This window comes from Homalodisca vitripennis, chromosome 5, assembly GCF_021130785.1.
Source record: "Homalodisca vitripennis isolate AUS2020 chromosome 5, UT_GWSS_2.1, whole genome shotgun sequence".
In the NCBI taxonomy this organism is placed as follows: domain Eukaryota; kingdom Metazoa; phylum Arthropoda; class Insecta; order Hemiptera; family Cicadellidae; genus Homalodisca; species Homalodisca vitripennis.
The window spans coordinates 20,242,835-20,267,705 of NC_060211.1; the positions used below are offsets into that span (position 1 = coordinate 20,242,835).

A 24,871-nucleotide genomic window follows, 5' to 3' on the forward strand; every position below is an offset into this window, starting at 1 on the left:
GAATAAATAAATGCAATATTTTGCTTTTGACGTACCAGAATTTTCGTATCTTGCATTTATGAATGCAAATGTAATCCTTTAGCCTATATACATGTTTATAATATGTTTAATTATTTATATTAACACATTACATTTTTAAAGTCTACCCTTATTTGTCATCCAAATCTATAGAACAATCAGCATAACTTCTCTTAAACTTATCAAAATAAAAAATATCTTATTAGTGCGGTATGCAAAAAACAAGACTCCGTACTTTTATTTCATAGAAATCTAGCAGTAACCCGCGGTTTCACCCGCAATTTCTTACTGAAAATAGGAACATCGTAATCATATCCCTTTCAAATAATATTCGTAACATTATTGAGATACATGATAGTCACTGAAAGATATCCAATCTCCTGATTTGTTTATTTAAGTTGAAAGAGCAGTGTTCGATGCCGTGAATTTGGGGGGTGAAACCGTTTTTATGAGTACCTGTGAAACAAAACGAATGTCTTTCCAATATTCCATGATTACTGATTGAATAGCTACAGATTTCAGCAACAATTGAACTATTTTAGACCATTGTAGAGGAATCCTAAAGTTGAATGTGTTAGTTTTTTAGCCACCCCACTTACTATGATATAATAACTTTTAGAACTATTTTGCTTTGAAACGGAATTAGGCATATTTTGGATACATTATTACAGTTTTTGCGTCTAAGAGCTTCAAATGTTGCGAAATCGTGAATACTTCTTATTTTAGACTATGGCATGTTTACTTCTGATTTGCATGAATTATATTTCCGAACCACGGTTGACTTTGTATTGTTGCGCCGATCAAGAATATGTATACGGACCGGCCTGAAAAGCGTACATTATTCAAAGAGCGTATACTTAAGACCCTAGTAAATAACTTCCGGTCTAATCCATTTCTAGTTCCATAGCTGAGTTTGCCTTGTTTCACCGAAGAAGAAAATTTATATACATACACAGGTCTGGGAAATCTACATCGGTCATAAAGCGTCTACTTTTGGCCATTGTAATTTACTTCCGGTTTAAGAAATTTACGGTGCCATAGTTGTGTGATTTATTGCCCCGATCAATAAAATATATACATACGCAGTTTTGAGAAGTCTACTTCTGCCAAAAAACAAATAAGTTGGCTTTTATAACGGTCTTAAAGTTTTGTAGTCAAACTTAAAGAATAACTTTATGTTTCACATCTGCATTATACTACTGGCCAAGTACTGCATACTTGATGTTTGCGAAAATGTACGGTTAAAATTATATGTTTACAAAAAGTACCAATGTTATTATCTAGATAAAAGCTTCAATTAATAAGAAGTGCTGTTAATTTCAGGCATACTCTAAGGTTTTGAAGATTAAATAGGCATAAATATGGAATTATAATTATATTAATTAAACATATGATAGTAAACATCCCCGAACTAATCGACTTTTCAGGAATGAATTTTTATTCAATCAAGTAATCTAACTAATTCCTAAAACCATTTCTGTACTTTTAACCGTGTTTTTACTGTTTTTTTTATTTGTTTTCACACACAGAAAAACTTCTGTTGAATGCGCTGTATTAAACGCATAGAGGTCTAATTTGAGCTAATCAATGCTTTTCACGGCCTATATGATAATGTCATAAAGTCATAAAATTTATCAAACTTTTAAGTACTAGAGTACATGTTTTGGGATTTTTCTAGTGTACTTATACTTTTAACGGACACATTATTATCGTATATACATATATATATTAAATATTAATGGATAAAACATTACACATTATTATTTTAGAAATGGAATATGTTTTATATAGGAATCAAATGAATGGTTTTATATGAGCAAACACGTATTGTATTTATATCAAATAATGCAATAATGTAATATTTTCTAATGTAAACTGTGCGTAACAAAATTCTAAGCACGTCCACTCCAAAAATGATCTTAATATTAAAAAATGTGGGACTTAGGTAAATAAAGACGCCAATATAAATTATTGTCTAGTTTTGTTTACTTATATATAAGTTATTCGTAGAACTTTTTTGAGTTTCAATTAAACTTAATTTATTAAACAAGACAAGGGAACAACAGGAAACAAGGCAGGACCTCGTAGGTTTCTCTAAGGATAGAATAAAAAATATGAGAATAAATAAAGAATAATAAAGTGATTTCCCTTGTAGGGACATGCTTCATCTCCCAATTCCATCTAGCCTATGTAAATATAAAAGTGCTTACGAAATGTTTAGTCTACAGATTAGACTGTTCTCGCGACAGTCTTCAAACATACAGAGATACACAAATACAGAAGATATATTTTGCCAGTTTCCTAAATGATCCAATTATAACGTAAAAACCGTTTATCACTTATGTTAAAGGAACTTTCAAGAACTATGCTTCCAAGGAATTTTGATTGTAGAAGAGCAAATTTATAGGCGTGAAAGGTAGAGAGGCTGCAGCATTTGTTACAAAGGCTATGGGACAAGCAAAGCCTACATTAGCATATATACAGGGTGCGGCATTTGCTCTCATTACGCTATACACTGTGAGAGATATGATACGGGTTGACGTTCCCTAAGTCCCTAAAGGTGCTCTTATTTTGAGGTTTTATTTGCATTCCGCTTCTTCAGATCAACCTCAACCCCAAATATTATTACAGTGAAATAATATCTTTACTAAATACTTTCATTAAAAGAATCTAGTGGTTAGCAAGAAATGTCCAGAAAAAGAGTATCTCTTCCGGCACATTTCCTAGAATGAAAATGGCATCTACTGCTGGCGGCTAGGAATATCGAATTGAATCAAAATAATTAACTTTTAATGTGTTTAATGCTCTCATATAATAATATTGTTTTAAAATTTTTATTACAATGCCTTCTTAACCTTATAAGGTACTTGTTATATACATAAATAATAGTAATAAGCGCATAAGTAATTCCTAATATAGAAGAATGTTTAAACAGTTTATTCTATTCAGGCTCGTGAAAAAGTTAAACTGCCGAATGAATATATTAATTTACATGATCTGAAAAATAAAAACGATTTACCGAATGTAGAGTTGCAATACTCTAGGATTTCATAAATTTCAGCAAAATTGTATACAAGTGTTTGGAGGCATTTTATTTCATTTGTGTTTTTACTTTACCAACAACAATATATGATGAATGATGAAATGTCTTGAGATGATTCTCTACTCAACAATTAAACATATTGGTTCTTAAGATAAGATCTCTACTTAGAGTACTATCTACTATCTCTCTACCTATAGTAGTATAGTTAGTTATTAGTAATATGGATTTAATACGAAAGTCAAGTTCCGCTCTATTTCACCTTCCACTTAGTGCAGCGTCTGAAGTCTAACGCTGTGACAGACTTAACTCATGGACGTGCAGATTGCAATTAATTGTTTGTAGACAGGTGTTTTTTGAGTTCGAAACGATGTAAAGCGTTCATTTAAGCTTCTTTGGCGCCGACTGTTTTTTTTTCTCCTCAGACGGATGTACATTCCAGATTCATATTAAATAATTAATTAATTATAAATATATTAAAAATAAAGAGAAATAAATATTCTGTGCTTAAAATTGTGAAAAAAGTTCAAGCACCAGACACAAATTTACAAAAAGGAAATAGTTTATGTAGATAAGAATTCTAATATTTGCAGGTTTTCAGGCTATTGAAATAAAAACGTGTAATTATATCTTTAATATTTGAAATTCGGAGTATATTTCGCATTAAAAATCGTAAATATTGAATTGAAAATTTGGAAAGCCTTGATAAACAATAAATTGGGTGACGAAGAGAAGAACCACATAGAAGAAAACGCAAAACCCAAATAATTTCTAATTTTATGAACTCCTTTTTTGAAGGATTTGTACTTCTTCCCCAGTAAAACGCCCACCTTTATATACGGCACAGCAATAGAATCGAACCCGTACGGTACCGCGACTCCTCCTTTCTAATTCCCCACCATATTTCACCCTGATTGGTGTTTTAGGCAAGGTTTTCTTGCTCATATCAATGTTGAGGAAGTAACAGTATAATTTAGCTTCCAGCGTCATGAACGTTTAAATCTAAAAAGTCATATGTATTTTTGTAATAATACTTTTTGACTAAAGAATGCACGCGGCAAGCAACAATGTCTACAGAGCTGCTCAAGCCGAGTAGCAACACACATTGACTAAAGAATGCTTGCGGCAAGCAACAATGTCTACAGAGCTGCTCAAGCCGAGTAGCAAGACACATTGACTAAATAATGCTTGCGGCATGCAGCAATGTCTACAGAGCTGCTCAAGCCGAGTAGCAACACATATTGACTAAAGAATACTTGCGGCAAGCAACAATGTCTACAGAGCTATGAAAGTCGTCCAGCAACCCATACTGACTTAAAGGATGCCAGCGTCAAGCAACAATTTCTACGAGCTACTCAACCTGCACAGCAAACCAAATTGGCTAAAAGAATGCAATCGGAAAGCAAACATTTCTTTAAATCTATTCAAGCAGATCAGCAAAATACATTGGCTAAAGAATGCACGCGGCAAGCAACAATGTCTACAGAGCTATTCAAGCCGAACAGCAAAACATATTGGCTGAGAGGATGCAAGTGTCAAGCAACAATTTCGACAGAGCTAATAAACCCGTGCAGCAAACCTTATTGGTTAAAAAGGATGCACGCGGCAAGCAACAGTTTCTTCAGAGCTACTCAAGCCGATCAGCAACGCACAAATTTCTACGGATCTGCTCAAGCCGAGCAGCAACAAACATTGGCTACGCGGCAAGCAACAATGTCTACAGAGCTACTCAAGCCGAGCAGCAAAAATATTGGCTGAAAGGATGATCGTAGTAAATAAAAATTTCAATATAGCTACTCAAGCAGAGCAGCAACACTTATTGACGGAAAGGATGATCGTAATAAGTAAAAATGTCAACATAGCTCCTGAAGACGTGCAGCAAAATAAACTGGCTAAAAGGATGCAAGCGGAAAGCAACAATGTCTACAGAGCTACTCAAGCCTGAGCAGCAACACCATTGGACTAAAAGAATGCACGCGGCAAGCAACATTTCTACTAATCTATTCAAGCCGAGTCAGCAAAATACATTGGCTAAATAATGCCGGCAATGCAACAATGTCTACAGAGCTATTCAAGCCGAACAGGAAAACATATTGGCTGAGAGGACTTGCAAGTGTCAAGCAACAATGTCGACAGAGCTATAAACCCGTGCAGCAAACCTTACTGACTTAAAAAGGATGCTCGCGGCAAGCAACAGTTTCTTCAGAGCTACTCAAATGCACAGCAAACCAAATGGCTAACATGCAATCGTACAAATTTCAAATCTATTCAAGCAGCAGCAACAAACATTGGCTACGCGGCAAGCAACAATGTCTACAGAGCTACTCAAGCCGAAGCAGCAAAAATATTGGCTGATGACAGAGAAGCAAAAAAATGTCAATGAGCAGAGCGGCACACTATTGACGGAAAGGATGATCGTAATAAGTAAAAAATTTCAACATAGCTACTGAAGACGTGCAGCAAAATAAACTGACTAAAAGGATGCAAGCGGAAAGCAACAATGTCTACAGAGCTACTCAAGCCGAGCAGCAACACGCATTGACTAAAGAATGCACGCGGCAAGCAACAATGTCTACAGAGCTACTCAAGCCGAGCAGCAACATACATTGGCTAAAGAATGCACGCGGCAAGCAACAATGTCTACAGAGCTACTCAAGCCGAGCAGCAATTCACTTTTATTTTCCTGAGGAAATACTGCCCCACTCTCCTCTTTATCTCACAGGATGCGAGACACTTCTATGCATTTCAACTTAAGTGCTCTCTGGAAGATTGTTCTTGCGTTCAAAGAAACGTTGATGAAATAGAATTGTCGCATTTATCACAGGATGAAACGTACTTAACATTTGAAAAATTGTCCCAATGCTGTTATTGTGCAAGTCCATGACATTTTTTACTCAGAAATAAATCTTTGAGTGTACATTGCTTATCCCTCAAACTTTCATTTGATTTTTTAGTTTCGTATGAAAAAACCGTTATTATTGCCAAGTATAAAACACTACGTGTTACGTGATAACTATAAGCAATTCCATGCAGTAAAAATATCGTAGGCATATATATTTTTTTTATTGAATATTTTTATTTTTTATTTATTAATTTTTTTACTAGAAAGTATTCTACTTAACTGTTAAACATTTTTTCCCACCCTCAACATATCGATACACTTAGAACAAATTGAAGACATACTTGGGTTAACATCTTTATTCATTTTGAAACCTACGTAGATCTATTGTTATTCAAATGTCACATTTTTAAGTCAATTGCTTTATACTTTCTGTGATTTAAAAAAAAAATATCCAAGTATGCGTTAAAACATTCACATCTATAACATTATTAGAATATATAATAAGGAAGTTATAATTTACGCAGAATCTATTAAAAACTAGTGAAAATAAATGTGTTATGGTATGTGATTAAAGTGATCGATTATTCTTATTTATACAATATCCGGATTTTAAGGTACACAGATATTAAAGTGCAGAAATAAGTAAAAAAAATATGATGACATGAAATCTAAACAAACATAAAATAAAATAATGTGAGAAGAGGGAAAAATGTAACGATAATAGGTATTTCTAGAATATTCAATACTCCAGGACAAGGAATGTTATATACATATACATATATATATATATATATATATATATATATATATATATATATATATAGTGTGTGTGTGCGTGCGTGCGTGCGTGCGTGCGTGCGTGTGTTTGTATATATATATATATATATATATATATATATATATATATATATATATATATATATATATATATTATATATATATATACAGGGTGACTTTTTTAAAGTGATCCAATAGCTAACTTTTTAATTACACGACTTAGCACCACACTTTAAATTTGGAACTTGCTCAATTTTAAGTTTCACTCAGGGATACCCTTTCAAATTTTTTGAAGATGGCCGCCATTTTCCAATATGGCGGTCAACTTTAAAATCTCTTATGGAACACCCTGTATTTTATGTTGTTTTTAGATTCTAAACAACAAAATAATACATTTTTGCTTTTGTGAGTTTTTCAATATCTCTAATGGTTCAGGAGCTACGTGGACTGGAAGTTTTCATAATTTTTGCCAATATGGCGGCCAACTTTAAAATATTTTATGGAACACCCTGTATTTTATGTTGTTTTTATATTCTACACTACAAAATAAGACATTTTTGAATTTTAGAGTTTTTCTATATTTCTAATGGTTCAGGAGCTACGTGGACTACAAGTTTTCGGATTTTTTTCGGACTGATGATAAAAACTAGCAGTCCACGTAGCTCCTGAACCATTAGAGATAGTGAAAAACTCTTAAAAGCAAAAATGTATTATTTTGTTGTGTAGAATCTAAAAACAACATAAAATACAGGGTGTTCAATAAAATATTTTAAAGTTGGCCGCCATATTGGCAAAAATTATGAAAACTTCCAGTCCATGTAGCTCCTGAACCATTAGAGATATTGAAAAACTCACAAAAGCAAAAATGTATTATTTTGTTGTTTAGAATCTAAAAACAACATAAAATACAGGGTGTTCCATAAGAGATTTTAAAGTTGACCGCCATATTGGAAAATGGCGGCTATCTTCAAAAAATTTGAAAGTGTATCCCTGAGTGAAACTTAAAATTGAGCAAGTTCCAAATTTAAAGTGTGGTGCTAAAGTCGTGTAATTAAAAAGTTAGCTATTGGATCACTTTTAAAAACTCACCCTGTATATATATACAGGGTGTTTGAAAAGTATGGGTACGGCTTAATATTTTAAAAACCATAGGAGATAACATCTATAAACTTTGCACAGTGTCGTATGACTATGTAAACTATTTTCCCTTGCTATTACCATGACATGCCAACCATGGGGGGACGGCCCACAGAGGAAAACATGGAAATCTTAAATTGAAGCATGGGTCGAGTGATACCTCATTTGAAAGAGCTCACTTAGTAGAGTTGAATTCCGCAAACCGCATCTCAAAAGGTTTATCCAATCAGAAATGGCGGGTTGTTTTAGGTACACATTGTGAAGTACATTATGCGCTGCCATTTCTGACTGGATCGTCGTATTCTAATGCGGTAGGCGGCGTTTCACTCTACTAACCAATGTGTTTTCACTGACTCTTTTTAATTAGAAAAGTATGTCATAAATTTATAACACAATAAATAAAACTAAAAAACATCGGTATTTATTGTGTTTTCACATGGTTGGCATGTCATGGTAATAGCAAGGGAAAATAGTTTACATAGCCATACGACACTGTGCAAAGTTTATAGATGTTATCTCCTATGGTTTTTAAAATATTAAGCCGTACCCATACTTTTCAAACACCCTGTATATATTTATAGATAGATATATCATCTCTTAGAAGGAAACAATCAGTTCCGTAGCTTTATCCTGCACTCCAGACACATCCAGGGCTCGGGAGTACTCTCAGGTATTGGTCATAAATAGACAACTACTTTGAACACATTTGTCTTCAGCTCTCTTGTAACAAGATTTAGGACTTTAACAATCGTCTAGGTTCTATAAAGAAGTAAAAAGTCATATTTTCCATGTATTGATGTATTACATTTAATAATTGTATCCTTAATTATAGATCAATATTTTTGTTTACCTAAATTAATTAATATTTGATATAACTTGCAATGACTAGTCTAATTTTTTTCTATAGTAGAAAACAGCGAAATTTTTAGGAAAAAGGCTAAATTTCTCCTTTTAAATTCCTTCGTTTCAGGTTTTAAGCTGTGACAACTGTAATAATTCGGCTAATTTCACTCAGTTTCTTTTTTTTAGATCTTCACATAGAGTAATATTATACGATAATATCATATATATGTCGCCTGCAGGTTATTCCGCAATGAACACAAGCTACCATTTCCCTTTTCTTGTTTTCCTTGAATTTCTTAGTCGTTTCCCCCTTCCCACAATTTGAACAGCTGGGCTTACCTCTTTAGTAATGCGTTGTCCTACTATGATGCTAAGATAAAGCATTGCTTTCCATTATATAACAAGTGACGTGTTTAAAGTTTGTAGGCTGCCATTATTTAGTAGGAAGGGCTGAATCACAGCAGGAAATAATAATCGAAAGCTAAATTTATCACGAAACGTAATGTTACATTGTTTCAAGTAATATTTAATTTTGTTTAGAAACCTTCAGCGTTTTATATCTAATCGATTAAATAAATAATTTAAAAATACAAACATTCCTGAAACAGAACTCTACATTGTGCAGTTCTGGAAAGTATGTTTTATTCCTGAGTGTGTTAGGCAGCGGTGGTGGGCCACGGGACGGCAAATGTTAAGACAGATAAAGGACAGAGGGAAAGACGCATAGCAGTTTTATCTGCCTCGCTGAAAATATTACGACTTTCTCCTTCATTCCACCTTTATCTACAAAGCTTTTCCATGCATTTTAAGTAGAACATGCGTATAAACGGCATAGTACAATCTTTTGTTGTAAACGTCTTCAGGGATGACTGGTACTAATACAATATAATTTGATCCGTTTATTAAAAATCACTGTTTTAAAGATTTATTCATAATAAAAATATAAGGCCATCAATATAGAATGGCTTTATCCGAATATGCTGCACCGATTAATAAATGAATCAATCAAGTTATTTATTGCCACTAAGCAACATGTAACGCATAACCACCGTCTAGTTAAGTAAAGATTTAACCGTTCATTCACAATATAACACTCAAATTTAAAAGTAACAACCATTCATCCATACTCATTCATACTCCCACTAAATTCCAAGCTAGTAATCCTGTTGTTTCCAATTCAACGGTCTCTCTGTTTAATGCCAAAAAGTTTTTAGCACTATAAAATACATGGAGCGCTAAAAAGCACATCAGCCTGGTTTTGAACGATGGAGCATTTTTATAACTAGGCAAAATGTTAAAATGAACTCCTCTTGCAACGGCAAGTATTCATAAACTACCTTCCGTTTCCCCGGTACGATAGTTGCCCCTGTCTCTAGTTTCATATTTATACACATCACGTCCTCTTGTGGTAGCAAATTTAGAGAGAGATGGAAAAGTGTTGTAAAACCTAAAGGAAGATAATGTAAACAATTGCAGCTGAACTTTGGTTTGCATGACTCCATGTGTCCCAAATTAGCAATTACTCGAACTGTTTTTTTTACTGGATCTCTAATAACTGTGGTACACACAGGTACCCACAGTGTCCATCAGTAGGAGAAACGAGACCAAATCAATCTATAATACGCCGTCATCGGTACCTGAGTAGGGTATCATATAGCAAACTACCTCAAGGCTTAAATGCAGAAGATAATTTTGAACATACTGAATTGAAATGATCGTCCCTGGTGAAAACTTGATCAATATATCCTAGGAATATAGTTGAGTGAACTTTCTTAACCAGGTTGTCGTCTAATATGACAGCTGCACCACAGTCAATATTCAAAGAGAAAAATTGCTAAAGTTTATATTTACAATGTTACTTTTTTTATTTATATGGTTTGTCGAACGCAACTATTCAAATCTACCAAAATACGTTGTTCCAACAAATTTAATGATTTTTCACTTTAAACACAGAGAGTCGTGTCGTTTGCGTACTACACAAGTTTCTCGATCCGTAGTGACGAGCCTATGTCTTTGAGGCGTACAAAATTGAGCTCAGTATGGATCCTTGCGGTACTCCATATCTAAGCTTGGCAGATTTCAAAAACTCGATTGGAATCTTTGCGATTTGAGACCTGTTACTCAAAAAAGATTTGAACCATTGAAGTGACAGTCCTAGAATACTTTGAGAATCAAATTTATCAATCAATGCTTTGTAATCAACACAGTCAAATGCTTTAGATAGATCGAGAAACACACATATCGGTCAGCCAAAGCAACCGAGCGAAGCGATTCGGGCTGTGATGCACTTCTCGAGGCGTTCAAAGATGGCGTATTGTCCGGCTAAGAGTATACAACAGTTGTCAGTGCGGACGTGTTACACTGTACAGTAGGTCAGATGACTTTGCTATCGGCGAGCTAATTATAACCCAAGAGTTTTTTAGAATGGCATGTTCTAACACCAAATATTATAAATAATCTTCTCAAATACATCATTGCTTATTACGTAATATTGTTAATAAAACAATGAGTTATTGTTGATTAATCATAGACCTCGTCCGTCAATCGTATTAATTTATTCACAGCATTTGATGCTGTTAAACCCTAAACATAATATATTAATTAAAGCGTTTATCTGTTTGATTGCGATAGCTTTTTATCTACAATGGAGGTAACAGTATGAATTCAGATATTTTTTGGAGTAGCAAAATACTTAAATAAGGGTTGTATAGATTTTCTGTTGGACTTAATTAATTTCAAATTAAGCATTTTGAAGTATACATCGTGTGTTTTTTTTTGTGAATTCGGAACAATAAAAACCCGTATTACGTTAGTGACAACGTTGTGATGAATGCTGTATAAATCTCGTTCACCCAAATTAGTCAGTGTGATTTAAGTAAAAACAGGTATATACTAGTGATAAATTTAATTAACGATCTCAGACGTGAAATAATTTGTACATTTAGAAATGCCGAGAGAGATTCACAACATGATAAAACTGTGTTAATTACAAATTCTTGAACAAGGCGGGTCGAACTAACTTTTTCATTAAGTAAATGAAATAACATTTTTGTACTCGAGAAATTGTTTGTGTACAAAACAAAACACTCCGTGTTATGAAGTTTAATTACTAATAATGTAATGTATTAGTTTATTTATCTAGTTAATTATGTACCTTCAAACTAATTATTTCATAGATATCAGAAAAAACCACCTCAATATTCTAATTGCATCTTTCTGATATTACTAAAAGAGGTATATTTTATATAATACATAAAATATGATCGTTTAAAATATCTTAAAACACTTGATCATTATAGTTTACAAGTGATATTTTTTTCTGTAATAGACTTACTAATAATATAATTTTTAATTATTTTTAAACAAATAGCATCTTTTTTCTGTTAGTACATGTAATATTATTGTTTTATAAAAGAATGCAAATTTATTATTTATGGATGTTCCCAGGTAAGTTAGGACAATGTAGTCCTTTCTTACATTCTTTTATGTTCTCTTAAGACAAGAAGCCTAGAAAATTGCACGTAGTCCTATTAGGACCTTTGCGCTGCTTCTGGAGTGACAGGATATTCTGGATGGGTAAGGTTGGGGTAAGGGCTGTCTACTGTCGAGATTCATAAGGAATGAATTTAGGGCACTAATCTCAAGTCATGCCTTCTCGGAAGAAGGGAAAGCCAGCTCTGAACCAGCCTCTCCAGTCAAAGCAGGCAGGGGTGGCACACCCTTATGTCTAGGCTGGCAAGAACCTTTGTTGACTCTTAGGGACCGAACCCACCAACTCCAACAGTCATCTCGAGCAGTAGACTAGACCTATCGAATTGCCCTTGCACCTCAGAATCTCAACATTGGCGATTAGTGATGTGCCGCTCCTGGACATCCATAAAGTTTCCCAGTTTTAAGTGACACATCCATCGGTTTTCCCTGTGCCCAGTGTGGGTTCAACTGGAAGGTATAAACCAGCCACAAGAAAACTCTCTGGGGTATTCTTAAACTTAGTCCTGATATTGCACTTAACCTAAAAACTTTATTTGTTTACTTGGGACTAACAGTTGATAAAATAAATGCCTTACTATACTAGTGCTAAAGGAACATTTGCACTTACCTTCAGAGTGAAAGGATGGGTAAGGGTAAGGTTAAGAGCCACCTCTTGTCAAGATCGCATATCACCATAAGGATAGAGAAAATATCTCAGTCATATCAGCTTGGAAGAAGGGAAGGCTAGTTCTCTGTTCAAATATCTTTAGGTCAAAGCAGGTAACATTTCCCCATATTTAAGCTTGCAAATTCCCCACCCACTTCTATAGCCATCCTCCGCCGTAAACAAGATCTATCGCTCAACCCTTTTACCCCCATATCTCGACATTATTGGTTTTATAATCTGCCGATATCCATGGGTTTGGAAATCCAAATGTAAGAGCACATCGGCTTTTGCTTTACCCAGTTCAGGATCACATAGGACGTATAACTCAGTCAGATGTGCACTCTCTCAGAGAATCTCAAAATATAATAATAATCCACTGGTAACTTAAAAGGATCTTAAAAGAATCGATCATTTATCGATTTTATAATTGAATGCGATAACGATTTTAGAGCCAAAGCCTACTTTAAATTGCATTAGAATAGATCAAAGTTCTCGGGTTTTTTGACAGAACATTAGGCTGAAAGTGGATTCATGCCGCACAATCTCGCCCCAATATCTCGGTTTTACACAACCGAGCAAGCAATAGTGAAGCGGACAAGGGTATCACCTAGTTATGTATTTTGTGTTGTGAGGCGGCAGCTGCTTCCATGCCTCACACTCTCGCCCCAGTGTCTCGGTTTCACACGTTGCTACAATCTGTTTACACCAGGCATTAATATTGCATGAACTCATCTCGCACTCAGCAAGGCGCTGTCAGCTGGTGAAGCGGACAAGGGTATCACCTAGTTATGTATTTGGTGTTGTGAGGCGGCAGCTGTTTCCATGCCGCACACTCTCGCCCCAGTGTCTCGGTTTCACACGTTGCTACAATCTGTTTACACCAGGCATTAATATTGCATGAACTCATCTCGCACTCAGCAAGGCGCTGTCAGCTGGTGAAGCGGACAAGGGTATCACCTAGTTATGTATTTGGTGTTGTGAGGCGGCAGCTGCTTCCATGCCTCACTCTCGTCCCAGTGTCTCGGTTTCACACGTTGCTACAATCTGTTTTCACCAGGCATTAATATTGCATGAACTCATCTCGCACTCAGCAAGGCGCTGTCAGCTGGTGAAGCGGACAAGGGTATCACCTAGTTATGTATTTTGTGTTGTGAGGCGGCAGCTGCTTCCATGCCTCACACTCTCGCCCCAGTGTCTCGGTTTCACACGTTGCTACAATCTGTTTACACCAGGCATTAATATTGCATGAACTCATCTCGCATTCAGCAAGGCGCTGTCAGCTGGTGAATGCATAAATAAAGCAATTTTAAATGAAAAAGTCTCCGGAAAATTAGCTATTTTCATATCACTAAGGTGAGCTACACTTTTCGCTCGCTGTCATGCATTTACTGCCTCGGAGATATTATGGCACACACAGAGACCCTTGAAAAACTATCCAGACATGACGTACGCGCTGATCTCATTAAATAATTATTTCATATTTTTAATATGCAAATTTACAGTCAACATGCAAATCCGTTTCCCTTATATCTCTGTGATGTCAAAGAGTTATTTATTCTGAATATGAAGTGTTACAAATTATTGTGTTCAGTAAATCTTTCGTGTCTTTCGCAAAAATTTTTATTTATTTTATTATTATATTTTACGTGTTTTAATTTGTTTATAATTGTTTCACATACACTTGTTTACATAGGTGTTTCGAAAATCTCACGGCAAAATGTAGAATATTGTTCTGGTACCCAAAGCTAAATGCAAGCAATTGTCTCTCTTTTAGATTACCGTATATCCGTTTTATTTGTGTTTATTTTTTTATAAATTTTATGTTTAAAACACTTAAACTCACTGTAACCATAGATAAACTATATTAAATAAATAATGACTTTATTTTCAAGCGAATTTCAGTATTTACAAACTGCTTTTCAAATTAACTCAGGTCAATTACATAATAAGCTGAAACAGCATAAAATAAAGTATACATAAGTGGCTACCTAATAACTTAAATTAATTTCTTTTAACTTCCTTTTAAAACTACTTAAGGGTAGGGTTTTAACAGCAGGTGGTAGGGCATTGTATTCCTTGGGTCCAAAGTACGAGAATCCCCTCTTGCCCCTCTCCAGGTGAACCCTCGGCAGTTGCAGCATGGCGTCCTGCCGAGTATGACGTTCCCTGACCGCCGACCACAACATCAATCTTTTGTTCAGGTACGCAGGTCTACCAGTGTCAAGAACCTTGTGGACTATGGTGACAGTTTGTCTCCTACAAATCTCCTTAATAGTTAACACACTTGCTTTCCGGCGGTAACTTGTAATATGGTCAAATTTACGAATATTCCCAATAGAAGTATGTTTTATGTATGTTGTAACTAAAATTGGGTTCATTCTTGTAAAATATTCAAACTAAGACATCTAAACAAGTGTATTTGTGTAATTCCACTAGACGTTACAAAAATAAACCTTTTACGAGAATTCTTACAGATTTGAATTAAATACATTCAATTATGCATGTTCTGTCCTTAATTTTCTCACAGTAACATAACAGTTCCAAACGTTTAGGAACAGCAAGTATTGAACAAGCTATGTGGTGCACAAAAGCCAATATGGCATAGAGGAAAGACCACGCTTACTTAAAGCTCATTTCGCCATAAATGTTGAACCTTATTGTGCTAATTTGTCATATTTTTAGTGCATTTTTTATTTCTTCAGGATTTTTGGCTGGTTTCTTGCCTACCGGCTACAGTCCTGACATACACGTGAAAAGGACATTTTTAAAATGTATTTAATGTGATGAATTTTTCTGATCTCTGTTCCCTTAGTCTTTCTATTTACATTTTTCTTAGCCAAATTTTCTGTTCCAGAACTGTGCGACAAGACGTCGTGCACGCACGGCGCCAGCTGTATGACAGGGGCGGATGGCCGAGCGACTGTCGCTGTCCTGCAGGATGTCCTACACTGTGTAGTGTTTCTGTTTGCATTGTTCAAAGCCGATTTGTCTGTTCCAGAACTGTGCGACAAGACGTCGTGCACGCACGGCGCCAGCTGTATGACAGGGGCGGATGGCCGAGCGACTGTCGCTGTCCTGCAGGATGTCCTACACTGTGTAGTGTTTCTGTTTGCATTGTTCAAAGCCGATTTGTCTGTTCCAGAACTGTGCGACAAGACGTCGTGCACTCACGGGGCCAGCTGTATGACAGGGGCGGATGGCCGAGCGACATGTCGCTGTCCTGCAGTATGTCCTACACTGTGTAGTGTTTCTGTTTGCATTTTTCAAAGCCGATTTGTCTGTTCCAGAACTGTGCGACAAGACGTCGTGCACGCACGGCGCCAGCTGTATGACAGGGGCGGATGGCCGAGCGACGTGTCGCTGTCCTGCAGAATGTCCTACACTGTGTAGTGTTTCTGTTTGCATTGTTCAAAGCCGATTTGTCTGTTCCAGAACTGTGCGACAAGACGTCGTGCACTCACGGGGCCAGCTGTATGACCGGGGCGGATGGCCGAGCGACGTGTCGCTGTCCTGCAGAATGTCCTACACTGTACTCCCCGGTCTGCGGTACAGACGGGCAGACCTACAATAACCTCTGCGCTCTCAGGATGCACTCTTGCAGGAAACAGGAGAATGTGCGAGTTCAACATCCTGGAGAATGTGGTAAGTAGAACTCATCTACATTTTTCGTATTTTGCTACAACGATTTTTGTTCCAAAAACTATTATTTTTAATAAGATTTGGCATTAATAGAAAGCTTTTACGCACTAGATGTTTCTTTTTTTGAATTTGAAATGCATCCCAGAATTGGGCTCTGCCCCACAGGATCCCAAAGATTCAACGTCAATTTGTAAATTTCTGTTAAATTTAAACGACTGATTACTAAAACCAACGTTTTGCACAGTTAGTATTCTCAATCCTCTAACCATTGAATTTCACCTGATTGGTTATAATAATAGAATCCATCTGACAAATTACATTGCGCTTTTTAAAAATAAATGTCTAGAAAAAGTTTCAAACTTATATAGGTACACAGCGTAAGATAATATAAAACTGTTAGAGAATGGATAAACTTTCGTAAATATAAGTGAGTTTGATACGTGAGTGGATATCAAACACATTAATTTTCAACTGTTTGGATCTGCAGTCTTATCATCGTCTCTCCATCGGTTGTCTATTGTTTGGCTACAAAAATCTCCAGCCTTTCAGTTTTCTCTGCATCGATGGTCAATCGTTCGACAACAAACGATTGTAGCACTGTAGGTCCACGCCTAGTTTGACGAGGGTGGCTGACGTCACTTTTCTGCAGGGTAGGACAGTTTGTCCACGCCGACACCCGTGGACTAACTGTCCTACTTTTCAAGACTACTTTTAAAAATAGTGATCAAATTAATTTTATATATGATTGTGCTTACTATGAAACAATGTTTACACAGAACAATTGACTGAAGTTAACAGGCTCTTATACTATTATATAAATGTCTTGTTCTCTTTACCTGATTTTTCTGTGCATTCTTACGATATTTTAATCGTTGTTCTCCTAGTCGGAGCGAAAACGTATCCAATAAAGCAAAGACCATTATAACCGTTACAGCCATTCTAAGTTGGAAATGGCGTAACTAACCTGACTTTACTTTATGTATATAATTTTGTTTAATTCTTTCTGCAGCTGTGTTATGTAGTGTACTGAAAACTATTGAGCAGATATAGAGTTTAGATCTCGAAACATCCATTCAAGTGCTACAGTGTGAGTACGACGATCCCTTATCAACCCCTCGTTAAAAGAATCCCGTGAGTCGGACAGTGGGTCCCAGGCCGGGACCGTGGACCCACTGTCCACCCCTTAAGAAGTAGGTAAGAAATGCTTCCGACAGTTTTATGGCGTGGACCTACAGTCCGTTTACCACAACAAACATCTAGTCTTACCGTTTTCTCTGAATCGACAAAAGGTGTTTATTGTGTTGATTTCAATATCCCAAAAACCACTGTACATTTGGTTGTTTAATTTTTGAAATTAAAATACTTTTTTTACTGTCTATTATAAATATGTGTATAGTTCAAAAGATTTTATCTAATAAAAATAAATTAGTATAAGTGGCTTCTTTCCTGGTGTATGATCTAATGAATAAATGTTACCAGTATCTAATGAAATAATGATTTTGTTTATAAGACATTAATATTTAAACAAATTATTACAGAAAGACTTAATACAATCTATTGCATTTTGTTGAAGTTTTTATACATTATTCTCTTACTCACAATTGGTTTAAGATTTTTGACTTAACCGAAAATTTATTATTTATGAACATATTTAGGCATTTTTAACTATACAAAATTTTACTTTCATATTATATATATATATATATATATATATATATATATATATATATATATAGTAAGCTCTGAATAATCACAAATAGCTCTGCTTGGTTAAACCACCTCTGCACTGATTGAGACGGACAAAGCCCTTAGCCATGCCTCTGTGTCTGTCGCCAATTAATCAACCATCCGTGTGTTCATAAACGTTATGACGATGAGTCCTCTTAGGGGAATAAACTCCGTATTTTCGGAAACTCGGTAGCTAATCAAATTATAAATATATGATTCATTATAAAAAGTTATATTTGAAACTAAATGTGGGCTATTATTATATAAAAATTTATTAACAAATATTCAATATTTATACTGCATTTTCTTAAATACACATTTATATTTGTGACAGTATTCTCTATAACCGTCAGACAATTGGCAATGTAAGTGGTTATATTTTGTCACATCATTTAATGTACAAAAGAACTCTTATGTCAATTGTTTCATAATTTCAGTTTCTGTTATCTATTTTCAACCAATTTCGCAAAGACGTAGAAGATGCAGATAAAATATCAGATGTGTTATTTATTGTAATACCTTGTGTTTCATCCTTCAGATGTTTCGTGTTTTTCTTTTTAATTTCCCGAAACACTTTTAATTTATTGTTTTATGTATGTAATAATTTATAGTAAACAAATTCTTACTGTTATGTTAGAAAATTACAAATATATATAATTTTTTCTACATTATTTTAATTTAAATAACTATAGATTTTTATATTATTTATTGATGAGTATAAAAAGGTGGTATTTAAAAATTAAAACACTATAAAAATAATTAGGTTAATAATAATTAGGTAATTGGAAAATTCTAATAAAATCTTTGGTTACATGAATTGTGATTATTATGCACCAACTCTCCGTGTCTTGTGTCACACTTTTTGTGCTTGGATTTTACAAGTATGCTTTCATTTCTTATCCTAGAATCCTTTTCAGTGAAATTTTCACGGAATTAAGAAAATTTTTGGTTGAAGGTGAAATTAGTTTGCTCTTTTTAGTTTGTTTTATAAAAATGTTTTAAAACTTTTCTTACTCGTTTATTTTTTCTGAATCAAATTAAACGAATTAATATTTTAGCATGTATTATTTTTGTTAAAGAGTATCTACTTTTCCTTTTTTGAATTTAAAATACATCAAATATATTTTAAATATTCAAAACGGTTCGTGTATATTGTATGTAAGTATATTATATAAAATGCAACTACAGAATCGTTGAGAAGAGGGACAAATGAAAAGTTAAAAATTATTGTTGAAGCGTGTCCTATTTTGAGTTTGAAGCATTCTTTCTGGTCCATGTAGAAAGGCGTGTAAATCCTTAAGCAATTTATTAAGACCCACAGAGTACCCATAAACTCAAAATGTATTTAAATTTCAAAACCATGCAAATATTTATTGCACGTTATTACGCCAATGTTACGACTGTACTCCTAATAAGGTCACATGGTTAAATGGTATTATTAAATTAAATGTTTTTTGTCGCTACCAAGGTGAATAATTTGTATTACGATATTTTCTAGGATTCATAGAGACATTTGTATTAATTTATGGTCGAAAATATTCAAATTACTATTATTACTGTTTATGTTCGGTTTGTTCTAATATTTGTTTGTCAATCATTAATTTTAAATTACATCTCTAAAGTTCCTTTATTTGGAGAAAAACGTTTGGATGTGTTTGCTTTTAATCAAAAGTGAAATCAAAAATGGATTAAAGTAAAGCATAGTTTTGTTGGAAACAATTGCTTACAAATATTTAAAAATCTGGCGTACTTTGTTACTTTCGGAATACCGAAGATCTAACAGTCTAAAACCATCAGACTGAAGATCTGAGCTATGGATAGCGCAGGTTTTAATCTTGTCTTTGACCGTAGCACTTTTTATCAGTACCATCGTCCTTTTACTTAATAACTTTTTTCCTTATTCTGTTTAATAAGATCTCCTCACAGGCCAGCGCTTTAAGGAGATCAGCCTCTCCTTTTATTAAGAATCTTAATTTTGAAGTTATTTTGTGATGCATATCTTTCAAGGTCATTTTATTAATTCTTCAACTGATGTGGGTTAAGATCCACTGTACCACCAAGGACATTTTTTTCGGCCCGAGAGAAAGACCATTTCCTATTTGGGAACATTAAATAGACGTTATTCTTTACTAAAGAAACCCCCAAGTTTTGACAGTTGTCCGAAGCTATTAATGATAATTCCTCTGATGCGGAATACCTTTGAAATAAGTGATGAGACAAATCACGGAGACATCAACCTACCCCATGGCAGTGATCTGCATATAATTGTCATAATAAGATTATTTTAAGATTATCACACAGTTCTTATTGTCATTATACTTTATTTCGATTATAAAAACATTTTTTTCAATTTTCTTTTCTAATCTCTATAGATATTTGTAGTTAAGGTATTGAAAATACCAACATTTGTTTTTGAATAAATTACAAATTCCTTGTTTTTTCTCTAGTAGCAAATATTTTAGAACTCAATTTCTACCGGAACAAGAGGAAGAGGGAGAATGTAAAACGTAACAGAGACCTGAACTCAATAAACACTCGTGTGTTTCCAACTGTTCCTTAAAGACAATTTACACTTGCACATGTGTTACGTATGAAACTTTAGTTTGTGTTTCTTTTGATAGATGAGTTTCACTGATGGGTTCCCAAAGTTTGGCGCGTTTATAAACTCGAACAAAATGCAGTCAGCTTCTCTACACTCAGCTTTAATCAAAAGTCTCCTACATTTCTTTTCATACTTACAGACTAATGTTGTATTTCCTTATGGAAATTAAAAGTCACATGATCTTCTTACGTGTAATGTACATAATGAGCTAGAACAAACTTATCTTAACACGTAAGATTTAAAAGTATTGATAAACGGCTAATCAAAACTGTTTACTATACCATGTCTAGTGGATTAGCATAACCAAAGACCGTTATGGTTACAAAGACGTTATGGTTAATGGTTACAAAGACCGTGTTTAGATGTTTTACAACCAAAATTAGCTAATATTCAAATTAATGTTTGGACATTTTTAATGGTTGAATAACGCCGTTTATGCGCGTTTAAAGGTTATAAAAAATGAATACTACTTCAATTATTGAACAAAATAAGAACTGGATTTCTCACCTGTTTTGTAATAAATCTAACAGGCATAATAAGTTACAATTTAATTAGTTTTTACGGTAATTCTATTACAAACATTTTCGTTATAACGGTCATTAAATTTGCTTCACAATTTTATATTGAATACTATAAAATAGACGGAACTTTAAAAACAGTTTTGTGTAAAGTTTTACGATCATAGAATTTTAATTTTCCCATACTTTATGTTAACATATTATAGCAAGATACCTATACTAATGCCTACAACAATATAAATTAACAATATATACTTAATATCGTGTTCCTTATTCAAATTCAAAGGATTTGCAAATCAATTTTTTATATAAACATCCTTTCAAATAATAAATTAATTTAATACATTTTTTAAAATAGTAACTGTATCAAGGCTTTAATAGACAGATGTTACGTGCAAGGTTACCCCCCCACCCCCCCCCCCCCCCACCCCCCCCCCCCCCCACCCCCCCCCCCCCCCACCCCCCCCCCCCCCCACCCCCCCCCCCCCCCACCCCCCCCCCCCATATGCTATGTGCCTCTCTGAAAGATCTCTAGCTTTAATTCCTTAACAAACAAGATGCCTAAGGCGTTAAATCACTAACGTGCCTTCAAATAAGAGTTAGTAAAACATTGAATATAATTTTTAAACCGACCATATCGTGAGCTGTATCATTTTTATTAATATTTTTTTCTAAGCAACAGTAAAAGATTATTGGATGAAACCATTGCAAATACTGTCTTATAGAACAAACTTTCAAAATTTCTTGTATAACCAGCGATATAAATGGCAAAAACATAGGAAAACGATAGCAACAGAAAAGGAACTATTGAAATAGTACTGCTATTAATTCTTCTTAAGATCCATCAATCTCCCACACATAACAAGATAGGTGTTCGGATTCCCTGACCTTGCAGAAGTTACGCAGATATAGCGGTCATCTTGTGCCAACTATAAAAATATCATACATCGACAGAATATCCTAGTGGTTAATTTCCTGAGAAGTGGAAACATAGAACAATATAGAGGCGTAACACAAATGATAGGATACGACAACTTTATTGTTGATACTGTATGCCCGACTTAGGTCGAGCCTATTCTAAATACTTCTAGGTTAGGCACCTGTTCAAATTTTGAGTTAATTTATTTAATTGTAAATTCTTTTAAGCCCAGAAATGTTTAATGACATGCAACAGTAATTTACCTTATTACCCACATCATGTTATGCAATCCAATAATTCGTAGCGTAGCAATAAGTGTATAAACGTCACCGTTCATGTATATTTGAATACTTCACGTGGCTTTGTCGTTAAAATCTATACACACAAGATCAAAAACAACAAAAAAATCAAACCAAATGTTAAAACATTCTGGCCTATCATATTAATGTGCAAGAACCAATCAATAATACCAATTGAGAATGCACAAGCGTTATCAATCACGGCAGTGGACTGAACGAACTAGGAATCTTACTTGAACCATCTACTAGTGAATATTAACCGAGCGATAACCGTCCTCCTTCGTAGACTAATGGATATAGTCTCGGCTCTCTAACTTAGAGATCACGGGTTCAAATCCTGGGGAGGGTCAATGATGCATAGACGCGAATTTTTAACAGCATACTTTGCAAATAAATTTAAAAATAAATAAAACGGAGTACATCGAACCCAGAATAGCTAAGCTGAGGCTTAAAAAAGAATATGAGAACAGAATCAAGTAACATCGAACGTGGCTGCTGCTTGAATGGGTGACCGCTAAGCGATCCTGTCTCTGCAAGCGGTTCATCTGATTGGCCATTGGTGGTGGCCATTTATATATTTTTATAAATACCTCTTATTTTATTTGAGGTTAGATAGCGCGCAACCACGATGTTTTAAGTGGCAACAGATGTTACCGTTAGATGACATATCTTCCCGAGAACAGTTCAGCATTCCCTAAACTTCGAGCTAGCAACAGTGTTTAATGCTAAAAGATCTCCAACTATTCCAACAGTTACCCCAACAGTAGACTAGACCTATCGATCAACCCCTCCACCCTAATATATCTCAATTATCACATTCTCCATGATGGGCCACTCGTGGGCATCCAAATAATTCCTCAGTTATAGTCAGGTGACACGTTGGATTTTGCTACAGTGGAGGTACAACTGGAATTCTTTTTTTGAAGTTTATTTTTGACAATGGAAGGATTATGAAGGGACTTTTTCCGGACATTTGCCATCGTTCAGTGATACAAAAAATCAGTAACATTACTTCCTTTACAACTGGTAGGTATAAATCCAGAAGTGAATTCAACTGGAAAACCACTCATCCTTACGTTTCCCATGAAGTCCCTTTCCAGTTTGATTTTAAATGTTTCTATTAAATAACACTATGATAGATGAGTTACTTCCGAATTGATGCACGTGGAAAATTATTAATTTATAAATGATTAGTCCAATCAACGTACTGAACAATTAGTAACTAGTAGAAACTAATCAATACTGTACGCAGCTCTCCATATTAATGTAAACTTCTAAACCTACTATGTTATTCAACGTTTTATGACTTCATAGTATTTCTAATAGATTACAAACAATTCCCTGTATAAATCAATATTCAAGAGCCACGTTAGGCAGCTCTGTTATCGATAAACAATATTTCACTTGTTCCGAACCTCACTTACCGCTCACTCACGCTAACATTTCTCCCTGGAATGGCTTTATAATGCCGGTTTATTGCTTTTAGTACGAAATATGGCTTTCAATTTTACTTTATTATCTGAAATATTTTCATTTTGCCCATTACCGAGGATCAGAAATGGTTAGCAATTTATCTTTTTATATTAAATGTAAATCAGGGTACAAAGTTAAAATATCAGGTCTTTGGGTGCACACTGGCTGGATGTTATTACCTTTTTAGGGGCATTTCATAGAAATCTGGCTATTGCAACCATTCTAATTACATACTTTCCGAATAGTTTTTTTTTTCTCTGTTTGTGTCCAGGAGAATCGTAAATCACGATAATCTGAGAAGTTATATACCACGTGCCCCAAATATCCCATCCCTATTAACTATTAAACAGAAATATATCAACGAATATCCATAGAGCATTACTATAACAATAATACTCATGACTTTTGGGAATTGCAAGAACTTCAGTCCCAATTCTAAATGGGGATTAGGGTCAATCTTAAAGTTTTAAATGTAAACCCCTCCGAGTTTTAAAAATACTTGTAAAAGAAGAACAATGGTGCTAATCAGAGGTATCCATCTCAGCTCAGCACAATCCTGCTAACGTTTTAAGAAACAATATTCTAAACATCAACATTTTAGTTAACTAACTATTTGTGTTACTAATTAAGTAGACTAATTCAAAATATTAATTTCCTTTCATTTAAAAGGTTTCAAAGTATTTAGAGTATATTAATATGGCATCCTTAAAAGTTACAATTTCTTCAATGTTGTGAAAATTAAACATTTAAGTTAATAATACGTCTTCAGTTTGACATTTTGAGACGACAGCCACATATGAAATCTACCTTTCTTCAATCTAAGCTGAAAATTCTGTATTTGAAGTGTTTTCGACGATGGGAGGATTTTGACATAAACAGGACATTTCCAGACATTTGC

The 24,871-nt window shown here is 34.6% G+C and overlaps 1 protein-coding gene across 1 annotated transcript in view; it reads left to right on the plus strand.

The window, feature by feature from the left end:
* Positions 1-24,871, plus strand: part of LOC124361818 (agrin-like) — a 601,698-nt gene that overhangs the window by 316,255 nt on the left and 260,572 nt on the right. Inside the window, 1 exon segment of the mRNA XM_046815813.1 lies at positions 16,228-16,437. Coding sequence (XP_046671769.1) covers positions 16,228-16,437 — 210 coding nt within the window.